This window comes from Oncorhynchus tshawytscha, linkage group LG27, assembly GCF_018296145.1.
Source record: "Oncorhynchus tshawytscha isolate Ot180627B linkage group LG27, Otsh_v2.0, whole genome shotgun sequence".
Lineage (NCBI taxonomy): Eukaryota > Metazoa > Chordata > Actinopteri > Salmoniformes > Salmonidae > Oncorhynchus > Oncorhynchus tshawytscha.
Window position 1 is genome coordinate 17,992,299 of NC_056455.1, and position 12,025 is coordinate 18,004,323.

Sequence of the window (12,025 nt, forward strand, 5' to 3'; positions counted from 1 at the left end):
AACTACAGCAGATTCAAAATGGTTTAATTTCTTCCATTATTCCATGAGCCATTTATCAGACAAGTCACTTTTTGCAGAGAAGTTGCTTTGAACATATTGCTTTACGATAGGATCTGGTGAGCTTCAATACAACTTACATTATGTTGCTATTCTGTAAAAACTTGTTTTGTCCTTCACATGTTTGTTGTCTCTGTCCGATCTTGTACATTTTAGTCTGAATATAGCTACAGTACAATACATCAATAAATTCCTGCAGACGCCCACACATCTGTTCAGTAATCAGTACTGGCTGTGATTGTCTTTTGTCATTCCCTCAGAGTTAATCGTCAATAGGAATGTCTGTCAGAATCTATAGTGAAACAACCACCTCCTTCAAGCACCAACCATCATTTTTCCTCATCTTCCTTTCTCCCCAACCTGGTCTCAGAGCATTTCATATTACTCTGTACATAAATCCGTGACACTCCATTTAGCATGATATGTTAAGTTTTGTTTCATTTCGTATGGTATGTATAATTTGTGGATGTCCATCACCCATTTTGTATGATATATAACAAATTACATTTCGTATTATATATTACAAATTTTCTAAACATACAATATGTTATGAAATTTGAAAAAGGTACTATATGTTACGAATTTTAGCTAGCTGGCTAATGTTAGCTAGGCTGGGGGTCAGGGTTAGCTAAAAGGGTTAAGGTTAGGGGAAGGGTTAGCTAACATGGTAAGTAGCTAAAAACTAGTAAGTAGTTGAAAAGTTGCTAGAGTTGTCCGTGATGAGATTTAAATTTGCAAACCTTTGGGTTGCTAGACATTCGAGTCATACGCCTGACCAACCACCCAACTTTCGTTTTTGCTTTAAGTAACCACCTGTCTTATGTAACCTTACAAAAAGTAACATATCATAATAATTTCAGTGTCGAGGATTTACATTTACTATGTTACTTCTAGTCTATGACACCAGGCTGTTCTCCCACCTCTTCCTTTAACCAGGAAGATTGTTCTCTGTTATTTGACCTTCGTATGTTAGTGTGTGTGTATGTGTGTGCACATAGCCAATCTCTACACACAAATTTCAATGGGCGTGGCCACCAAGATGCGTCCGGCCCCTCCGTTGTCACGGGAGACACGTTCGTAGCTGCTGGTGGAGGAGGGGGAGCCGGTGGAGGAGTAGTGTCCGCCCATGGGCTCTATCAGGCTCTGCTGCTTTAGCCTGTCCACCAGCACATCCTCTTCAGATGACGACGAGCTGAGCTCCACCTGGGGCCCACTGCCCACTGACCCTCCTCCCGCAACGCTGCTGCTGCCCGGCTCATTGTCCAGCATCCAGTGGTGGTTGAAGTAGCTGAAAACCTCCTTAACGGAGCAGCGGCGCTCCTGCTCAATGGACAGGAGCCTGCGGAACATGCGCAGCCCCTCGTCTGTGAAGCGCCGCCACTGAGAGGGCACCGTGCCCGTCCGGCGCCGCTGCCAGCGCACAAACTCCTGGTAGAAGGCGTCCGACGGCAGGGCCTTCTCCCAGGGGAAGTTGCCGGTGAGCATGCAGAAGAGGAGGACACCGAAGGCCCACACGTCAGTTGTGTAGTCCACGCAGAAGCCCTCGTGCTGCGAGGCGTCGCACAACTCCGGTGCAGTGTACGGGATGGTTCCGCTGACACGCTTCACTGGGGAGCCGGCACGCCGCGTCATGCCGAAGTCTGACAGCTTGACCTTACGGCACTCTTTGTCAAAGATGAGGATGTTCTCAGGCTTGATGTCCCGGTGGACTAGCTTCTTACTGTGCAGGTAGTCCAGGGCGATGGCCACCTGGTGGACACAACGCTTAGCCACCGTCTCTGGAAGACCCACCTAAACAGAGACAAGTACACACTGAGGTCAAACAATCCACCAGCAAGTAAAATATTTAATCCGTCCATGAGAATGTGTGTTTGGCCATAAACCAAGGATTTTATGTAACTCTCCACAGTACATGTTGACTAGGGGTTATCAGGTATTACATTAGTTATAGAAAATAACCTTCTATAAATAGTCTTCAATGGATGACTGGTGGTTAGATAATGACTTGGATTATGTTGCTATCTGAGCTTTTTCTAAAAATAGATATACAGCACCAATATCTCACATTCATTTTACACATGAACATTTATCATGTCAAATCTGTACATTATCCTTCAGCTGGAAATAAAATAGCTTTTATGTTATTCCTATTTCAGACATTATGTTGAGAGCCTTCTATTGTAACAGCAGATGAACACACCTGTTCATCTCACCTGGGGGAATGATGTCGAAGAGGTCTCCTGCCAGGGCATACTCCTGAGCGAAGACGTAGTAGTCGTCTGTCTCAAAGGCAATGCCGAACATGTTGATGATAAAGGGGCAGGGAGACAGGTAGAGAGAGATGCTGTACTCCCTTAAGAAGCTCTTCAGTTTGGTTGTTTTCTTCCTCAAGAACTTCAGAGCCATCTTAGTGCCTAGAACATAATGTACAGTACTGGATGAGAAATGTTCTGTGAGTTCTATGAGACAGTTAAATGCACCAAATTTAGGCTTGTAAATAAATTAAACTGATATGAATTACAAAACCTGTCTGGGATTAATTCAATTTAGCGAGGTTACAGGATTTCATCCAAGACCACATTTTTTTTCGCTGAGGGGGATTCATAAATATTCCAAAGCCTCTGTCAGAATAGTTTAGTCACGACACCATCCTCTTTACCTACAGAGAGGAGGAGGAGGGGATGGGGCTGCATGGGTACTTCAGCTTTGATGCAGCGGATTTGGCAGTAAATTGAAAGTGATTACATACAAAAGTGTTGCAGTAAACACGTACTGAAATAGAGCCAGTAAGTGCAACACTAATAAAATTAGAGCCAATGATTGGGAGGGGGGCTGCTTTTCCTTTGCCTGTCTGTAAATCCTTGTGATTCATATACACTCAGTATAAAAAACATTAAGAACACCTTTCCATGTCAGACTGACCAGGTGAATCCAAGTGAAAGCTATGATCCCTCATTGATGTCACTTGTTAAATCCACTTCAATCAGTGTAGATGAAGGGGAGGAGACAGGTTAAAGAAGGATTTTTAAGTCTTGAGACAATTGAAGACATGGATTGTGTATGTGTGCCATTCAGAGGGTGAATGGGCAGACAAAAGATTTAAGTGCCTTTGAATGGGGTATGGCAGTAGGTGCCAGGCACACCGGTTTGTGCACTTTGTGGGGGAGGGGGGGGGCAGCTCAATATTAGGAAGGTGTTCCTAATGTTTGGTATATGCAGTGTATAACATAAAGACACAGGAAGCATGACATGGATTCTGTCGTCTGGGAGGAATAGCGCAGAGCAATCTGGAAGGAAATGTCTCAGAACCTTCTACCGACCACAGCCTATTTCCTCGAATGACAGGAAAACAGAAATTAGCAGAGGAAATATGGGAAGGGGACAAGGTCAAGACTAGGAGATGGAAAATTGCCAGATAGAAATGCCTCAATGTCTGTCTCTCCCTGGTGCCACAGTGGCTCTGTGAGCTCAGGGGAAAAGAGAAGCTTCTCCAATAGCACCACCTCAGCTCTGGTCAGAGCATAAAGTAGTGAGCATGCAGACGTGACGCCTGGGTTCAATCTTGGTTTCATCAGACCAGAGAATCTTGTTTCTCATGGTCTGAGAGTCCTTTAGGTGCCTTTTGGCAAACTCCAAGCAGGCTGACATGTGCCTTTTACTGAGAAGTGGCATTCCATCTAGTGGCTTCCATTGGTGGAGTGCTGCAGAAAATGTTTGTCCTTCTGGAAGGTTCTCCCATCTCCACAGAGGAACTGGAGCTCTGTCCCAAAGTGACCATTGGGTTCTTGGTCACCTTCCTGACCAAGGCCCTTCTCTCCCGATTGCTCAGTTTGGCTGGGTGGCCAGCTATAGGAAGTGTCTTGGTCTTTCTAAACTTCTTCCATTTAAGAATGATGGAGGCCCCTGTGTTCTTGGGGACCTTCAATGATGCAGACATTTTTTGGTACAATTCCTCAGATGTGCCTTGACACAATCCTGTCTCAGAACCCTAACAGACAATTCCTTCAACCTCATGGCTTGGTTTTTGCTCTGACATGGACTATCAACTGTGGGACCTTACATAGACAGGTGTGTGCCTTTCCAAATCATTTTCAATCAATTTAACCTTCCGTAGGTGGACTCCAATCAAGTTGTAGAAACATCTCAAGGATGATCAATGGTAACAGGATGCACCTGAGCTCAATTTCAAGTCTCATTGCAAAGAGTCTTGAATACTTATGGAAATAAGGTATTTCTGTTTTGATTTTTAATACATTTGCAAAAAAAAATGTAAAACTGTTTTCATTATGGGGTATTGTGTGTAGATTGATGAGGATTGTATTTATTGAATCCATTTTAGAACAACATAACAACATACTTTCAGAATGCACTGTATATTTCTTTGGTTTTCATAACAGTCCTCTTGGGTTTCTAACCACCCCTGCACACATCTTTACTGTACCTTGTTTTGTTAATGTCACTGTTTGTCTTTCAATTGTCTTTTTTTGTGTGAATAAATGAAACTAAAACTACACCAAATGATATGATCGTTGATATGGTAAAAACGGAATGTTGGTAAAAACGGAATGTTGAACTAATTCAAATCAATAGAGAAAATTGTATTGGGAAAATATTTGCACTGCAAATACAAAATAACTAAGATTGTCTCTCTATAGTCGTATACAAAAGTGAACACTAAATATGAATTGAAAATACTGTACATTTTGAAGAGATTTAGATGGATATTCACTATATAGAATTGAATATTAATTCTAACTAAATCAGATTTGAAAGTGAAGAACTGTTTTGATAGCTTGCTTCAAAATGATTTGATCTCCTAATATACATTTTTGCTGAATTGTGGTAATCCCACATGATGACTGATAAGCAATGAATTATTCCAGAACGACAGCTCTACATTCAAGACAATATCCCCCTGTGTGATGGATTGAGTGAGCATTATCAAAACTATCATCAAACTATAAAATAAAGATCATCCTAATCTGAGATTATACTCAACTTTACAGCCACCCTAATCCAAATTTACAGCCACCCTAATCCAAATTTACAGCCACCCTAATCCAAATTTACAGCCACCCTAATCCAAATTTACAGCCACCCTAATTACACAGCAGCATGATTTAGAAGTCATCATATAAATACTATTCAACATCTCTGACGGCAAGAAATCTTTTCATTATTTATGTCCTGAGCTGATAGGGTCAAATGTTTGAATTTGGGAATGTAATATCATGGCAGCGTGGGATCCGAGAGCTGGGTAAATACTTAATTTTTTTACCTTTATTTAACTAGGCAAGTCAGTTAAGAAAAAATTCTTATTTACAATGACGGCCTACACCGGCCACACCCGGATGACACTGGGCCAATTGTGCGCCGCCCTATGGGACTCCCAATCACGGCGGGTTGTGATACAGCCTGGATGTAAGTGTTTTTTTACATGATTTAGGTCTAATGACAACCCAGTGGTAGTGGTTTTGGACATGATTTAGGTCTAATGACAACCCAGTGATAGTGGTTTTGTACATGATTTAGGTCTAATGACAACCCAGTGATAGTGGTTTTGTACATGATTTAGGTCTAATGACAACCCAGTGATAGTGGTTTTGTACATGATTTAGGTCTAATGACAACCCAGTGATAGTGGTTTTGGACATGATTTAGGTCTAATGACAACCCAGTGATAGTGGTTTTGGACATGATTTAGGTCTAATGACAACCCAGTGATAGTGGTTTTGGACATGATTTAGGTCTAATGACAACCCAGTGATAGTGGTTTTGGACATGATTTAGGTCTAATGACAACCCAGTGATAGTGGTTTTGGACATGATTTAGGTCTAATGACAACCCAGTGATAGTGGTTTTGGACATGATTTAGGTCTAATGACAACCCAGTGATAGTGGTTTTGGACATGATTTAGGTCTAATGACTAATGACAACCCAGTGATAGTGGTTTTGGACAGATGGTGTGTCCTTTCACTGCTTTATAAAAGAGCGGAGGACAACTGTGCACTTTTTGGTGGCTTGTGTATGTCATTATTCCCCTAGATGTAGGAGGGTCATTTGCTCCCCCCCACACACTTCTGAGTTGGTTATTAACCAAGACTGTAAAGTGGACTGAGCAGATGGTTGACATTGTGTCTTGCATTTTATGTCATAAAGGCTGAAAAGATTTGCTAAAATAGGTCATTTTGATAAGCAATCTGGATGGGGTTTGTGCTTCACTGCTATTCCGAAACTAGGGACGCCGCATTCACTATAATTATGGTCCACAAATGAATTCTTTAAAGAGTGGAGCGATCTAAATACTTCAAAGATGTGTAAGATTACTGTGGCCATGGAAAACATGTAAAAAAAACACATTTTAGATGGAATCTGGAGTGAATCGAAATGTTCTGATTGTAAACACTGATATAAAACCCCATAAAAATTATGATTTGGTTGTTTTCACATCAGCAAGCAATGTTTCTGTTTTGTTGAGCTCTGTTGATGGTCTGTCTGGAATAGACCAACTGACATGAATATAACACATTGGTTATTCTCAACGGCGCAGGTAGCTTCCATCAGAGACAAACTCACCCCTGATTTTGTGGATGACCAGGTCCACTTTCCCATAGGTACCCTTACCCAGCTCCCTGATGACCTCATAGTACTTGCTGATGTCTAGCTTCTCCAGGTTCTGGGCAGCAATGACCTGCAGCTCCTCCAGGATGTCGATGGAGGCGCGGGACCCAGACCCGTGGGACCCATGGGGAGAGGAGCTCATTCTGCCTGGGAGAGATGCCTGGAGCACAGGGATCTGGTGACTGCTGTTGTTCCTAAAGAAGTTAACAGGAGGAGCAGGAAGGAATGCTAGGTTAAAGAGAGATAGGCACGTAGCCTATACAGTGAAACTGGTGGATACACCAATGGCTTTTGTGTCTCACCTCTCTCTACACACGGAGAGACACACACCTCACTTATCGACAACATCAAAGACAATGAGTGTTTTGTATCCGAGACAAATAAGCTCTTATGTAACCATTGCATCCTGCGTTAAACACAGATCTACTTTCCGCTGTGTGAAGCCCCTTTCAGGTGACCGAGATCACAGGCCTCTGTTTCCACCCAGACAGTGCTGGGGAACACACAACCACTGCAGAGGAAAGACCAGAGACAGCTAATTCCCTTTCCACTTCACTAATCAGTCACTCGCACTCTGGATTCAGATCATTTGGCTATGCTTCTTCTGTTACTCTTCTGTGCCCTCCAAAACTTTGTTTCAAAATGTCTCCTGTTAGAGTTCTGTGAGATCCATAAAACCTTTAGTTTAGGTCTGAGCCTCTAATTACTCCGAGCATCAACTCAACATTCACTTGCATGGCAAAGGAGAGACACAGCGACAACAGTGGTTCATTCTTGACAGGCACTTTCATTATCTTGCCTGCCGGTGCAATTTTGTCAGCTCAGCTCACTGCAGATCTGTTTCAGTCGGCCGTTTGATCCAAGACCATGTAACGACAAGCCAAGAAACACTCATTTGCAATATCCTTTCTTTCATCACCCAGGGCAGACAAATCTCTGAATGACTGAATGAACTTCACGGCCCTGATGGTACAGCAGAATTGTGCCATCTCTCATTAATGAAGATAAGAATGTGTTGAATGAGACAGGATGCGAGAGACATCCTGTGGATAGTCCATCTGTGTATGCCTCAGGGATGGCTCCACAGTGTGTGTGTGTGTGTGTGTGTGTGTGTGTGTGTGTGTGTGTGTGTGTACTTATTTTTCAGTGAGTTTATGCATTGTACATGTGTGACAATTCACTGAGGGGGCTGTTTCAACAGGGGAGCCAGCTGGCTGTCCATCAGAGCAGTACTATGACTACTAGCAGCAGTCCAGTCAGCATCCCACTGACAAGGTTATTAAAACACACAACAGCCTAGGCAGCCCAGTCTCGTTTCTCTTCTACATATGAAGATGAACCAGTGCCTCAAACACACAGACACACACACTCACTTCTGCATGGTTTGTGTCATATCAAAGAGCCTGGAGATGAAAGGAGAGTCAAACAGTGGTAATTAAGCTCTGCTCCTCTGCTGCAGCCCTGACTCAGCCCCACAGCAGCCACCAGGCCCGCTCCCTCGCTGCTCCCCGTCCCCGCTTCCTGCCCCCAGTCCCCGTCCCCGGAATATTCATGCCACTGCTATTCCCAGGAGGACCTCTGGGAGCATCAAGCTCTGTTTGTCACACAGATAGAGCACTGTGACCACCGTGCCATGTCTATCCTCAATGGGATTCAGCTCATCTGTATTCAAAGCACAGACGGAGCACAGTTTGACTGGTGTACCTTGAGTCACAGCCCTCATCCCCACCCCTCCTCCTTCTGTATCCCCATGTGACGCTGGTCTTTGCATAACACACTGGAGAAAAGGTGGTCGATGAGGATTGGTGACTGGAGGGCCCAAGGGGCAGTACTGCAGGTGGGGGAGGGGCTGGGTAGTGCAGTGAGAAGCCTGAACACTGAGGACCTTTTTGTCGCCTTGCTGCAGCACACAGCTCATAGAGGGCAGACAGGCAGGTAGGCTGTAGTTAATTAGGAAACGTGACAACCCGCACAAAGTGCTGAGCAATGGTCATCTGCCTCCTGCTCTCCACACTCACACACGTGCACGCAGACACATTTACACTAACACAAACACACCCCACACAACAGAAAGAGCAGCACAGCAAGAGCTGCCTTGGCCAGCTGATCAATGCTGCCTGCCAAGGTCCATTCTTGAGTATTTACACCTAATAATAATGTCTAATGTCTAATCAATAGATCTGGGAGTAAAGAGGTAATCCACCTACAAAATGTTACCATCACTGTAACATGAGCCAGAGTGATTCATTTGTAGATATGCAGTGTAAATTGTGAATTTCATGCTTTGTTAGCAAGATTTGATGTGATTAAGTACGATTTTCTAGAGGGGAAACAACAATGTAAATGACTGATTAACATGTCAAAATCTACATAAATCAAGAGACTGAGTTGTGAACTGAAATGGGATCACAGTTTTGTGATTTATTCTTCATGGCATTGCCTGTCTCCCACAGTTACGATGTGGATGATTGCCGCCCAGTCCATGATTAAATGAGGAGTCTGGCACTCTTATAAATGTGTCCCATGTCCTCTGTAACACACGTTCACTGCCTTATCTTGCTTAGCCATTTAGATTCAAATGGAAACTGTGACATGGTCTTTGATGTTGTAAAATGTATTCATCCATGGATGCAACACAGCATCCATCTACAGTGGATTGTGTGTGCATAGCATGTTCTCTGTGTTGTTGTTCAGTGCAGTAGGTATTCTAACAAAGTTATCACAGTTACTTAGAGAAGTCCTACTACAGCTTTACTGGACGGAAGGCCGTTGATGCAGTGAGATTGCAATTTGAGTTCTGCTGGTCTGGTAGATTGTTCAATTACCTGGGCCATTGACCATGTTGGCAGGCTGTTGGAGTATGTCCTAAACCCAAACAGAACATCCAGCCAATGTACTGTTTTCTTTGTTTAACTACGGAGTGAGGGCCATTCGCCTCTATTTGCTGTAAATGTTTGAACGAATCTAACACAGCCCATTTTACCATCCTCAAAAAAGTACATTGTCCTACATTTCCAAACAGCTAGGGGGTGTGAATATAGTTTTGTGTGTTTGTATAGTACCAGAACTAATGTGCAGAATAGGTCAGCCTGTGTGGAGGGTGCTTTAGTTGTCATGACTCATAACACCTATAAATAATAAGGGTCAACATGGTTTATTTGGTGTTGTAACAGTGAGCAATTTAGACCAAAAGATAGAACAGTGCAGAAGTCCTTCTCCTGGGGTCTGTCCACTAGTAAAATAGGCTATATCCCAAGGACTAGGTGAACTGGGTGCCACTGTTGTTCCCTCTCACGGTCAAGGAGAAATGCCAGACAGACTGGCACCTTGATACCCTTAGCGTATTATTGTCAAATACAAACAGGTGAGTGCCAGTAAGAAAACACCCACAATGCCCCCAAACCAGCAGCTCTCAAATCACAAAGCTCACAATTTGAATGATATAACAGTATATCTAGAATGAAGTTTGCGTCGTAAGAGAGGGATGGGTTTCTGTTGTCTCTCACAAACCATTCAAAATCACCAGAGGGGTTTCTCCAACCTCCACCAACAGCAAAGTCAACTGTTTTCACTCACATTGCTTACATAACACTGTCACTGTCTGTCTGAGAGGAAAGCCATCCAACCTGCTCCTCTGGGTAATGCTGAGTATCTGAATATGATCCCCATTACATCTACAGTATGGTCAGTGAGGGACACTTCACAAAGAATATAGTTTGCATGTGCTCTGAATGCTACAGCTGTTTCTCCATCTCACACTGCTGTATGGCCAGTGTGAGATGAAGCTGACAAAGGCAAAGGTTAGAATAGATATCCTCTGAATGCTCTGGCTAAGTGACCACAGAACACACAAGTCTTTGGATCACATGTCCCAGCACAGACAAAGCACAGACACTATTATCGTCAGACGCTATTATCTACAGCGTCCGACGAGAACAATGACATATTGTGTCTCCAAGCAGCATGGAGGATTCATATGGAACTTTACTGTAGGTTAGAAAAATAATTTGTTTAAAAGGTAAGTGTGTGTGTGTGTGGTGTGTGTGTGTGTGTGTGTGTGTGTGTGTGTGTGTGTGTGTGTGTGTGTGTGTGTGTGTGTGTGTGTGTGTGTGTGTGTGTGTGTGTGTGTGTGTGTGTGTGTGTGTGTGTGTGTGTGTGTGTGTGTGTGTGTGCAGACAAACAGATAAGGCACTGAGGAGAGGAGCATAGGAACATCCACACCAACACACAACAGTTTACAATGACAGATGTAGCACTTGAGCGCATCATATCCATTTCAAATGGCCTTCTGCACAGGTATTTATTAATGTACATAAATATCACTGCAATTCATTGGAAGGCTATTTCACTATGATGCTATCAATCCAAATAGCTTCAGCCATAGGCTATCATACCCATTGTCCTTCTCCTACTGTTGACTATACATACTGGTCTCAGGCTACATGTTACGATGCCGTAGATGTATTAAATAATAGGTTACTGTAATACAATAATGCACAACAAATAACCATTTGACAATTTAAACCACCTAGCTAATTCTAAACCATATTTTAAAGCACATCGACTTGCTTGTAAACATGCCATTACGGGATGAAAACAGACCAGCAGGAATTAATGTGTGAAACATTATGCAAAATTATCAAGCAAGTCTATAAAATCCAAATAAAATTGATTGAAATTGTTATGATCCAACCAACAATGATGATTCCTTGTTATCAATGTCTCTTACCTCTCAGATTGCGCTGCATGCAATAGCTGGTGCTGTCATTCCGTTCCGCAGAAACTTTAATTGTATAGCAGGATAAACCGTTACAGGACTGGTCTGATTTTCTGTGCAAAATCGTGTCTCTGAATAGTGCAGATTCAACGCTTTGTTGCCAATATGCACAGCGGCGCACAATAATATCACTTTGCTGGTGCTTCTGTCTGCTTCGTCAGTACCTCTGTCAGCCTGACTTGCCCTATTGTCTCTGTCGGCCTACGGCTGCTTGATGTAACTACCGCCAGGCAGCGAGGGTGAATTAACGCCAGCCCTCCGCAGCGGCGGTCCAATCGGAGAGCAGAACGAAGCAGCAGCGGCGCGACATATGGGAGGGAGGGGGTCTTGTGTCTCCATACAGATACCCAACATTCTCTCTCTTTGCTCAATGGGAATAAACAACAAGTAAAAAAACGAGTGGAGCAGATATAATGTAATGTATTTGAGTAATATTTGACCCAGGACGTTTAAATAGCCTACAAATGTGTGTGGAACAGGTGTTGGCATCAGCAGGTGTCAAAATCAAATCAAATTGTATTTGTCACATGCGCTGAATACAACTGGTGTAGATTTTACCATGAATTGC

At 43.2% G+C, this 12,025-nt stretch overlaps 1 protein-coding gene across 1 annotated transcript; it reads right to left on the reverse strand.

Annotated features, from left to right (window-relative positions):
* Positions 1-693: 693 nt before the first annotated feature.
* Positions 694-11,663, reverse strand: LOC112258948 (serine/threonine-protein kinase SBK1). Its single transcript, XM_042307334.1, has 4 exons — positions 11,410-11,663; positions 6,636-6,874; positions 2,254-2,471; positions 694-1,848 (listed from the first exon to the last, which is right to left on the reverse strand). The coding sequence occupies exons 2-4, from the start codon at positions 6,820-6,822 to the stop codon at positions 1,063-1,065; spliced, it is 1,191 nt and encodes a 396-aa protein (XP_042163268.1). The 5' UTR covers positions 6,823-6,874; positions 11,410-11,663; the 3' UTR covers positions 694-1,062.
* Between the last annotated feature and the right edge of the window lie 362 nt (positions 11,664-12,025).

Excerpts from the sequence above, each read along its gene's own strand:
- LOC112258948 (XM_042307334.1), bottom strand. The coding sequence starts at position 6,822 with ATGAGCTCCTCTCCCCATGGGTCCCACGGGTCTGGGTCCCGCGCCTCC. Across the intron at positions 2,472-6,635 it reads GGTCATCCACAAAATCAGGG|GCACTAAGATGGCTCTGAAG; the intron begins GTGAGTTTGTCT and ends ATTATGTTCTAG. Across the intron at positions 1,849-2,253 it reads CAGGTGAGATGAACAGGTGT|GTGGGTCTTCCAGAGACGGT; the intron begins GTTCATCTGCTG and ends GTCTCTGTTTAG.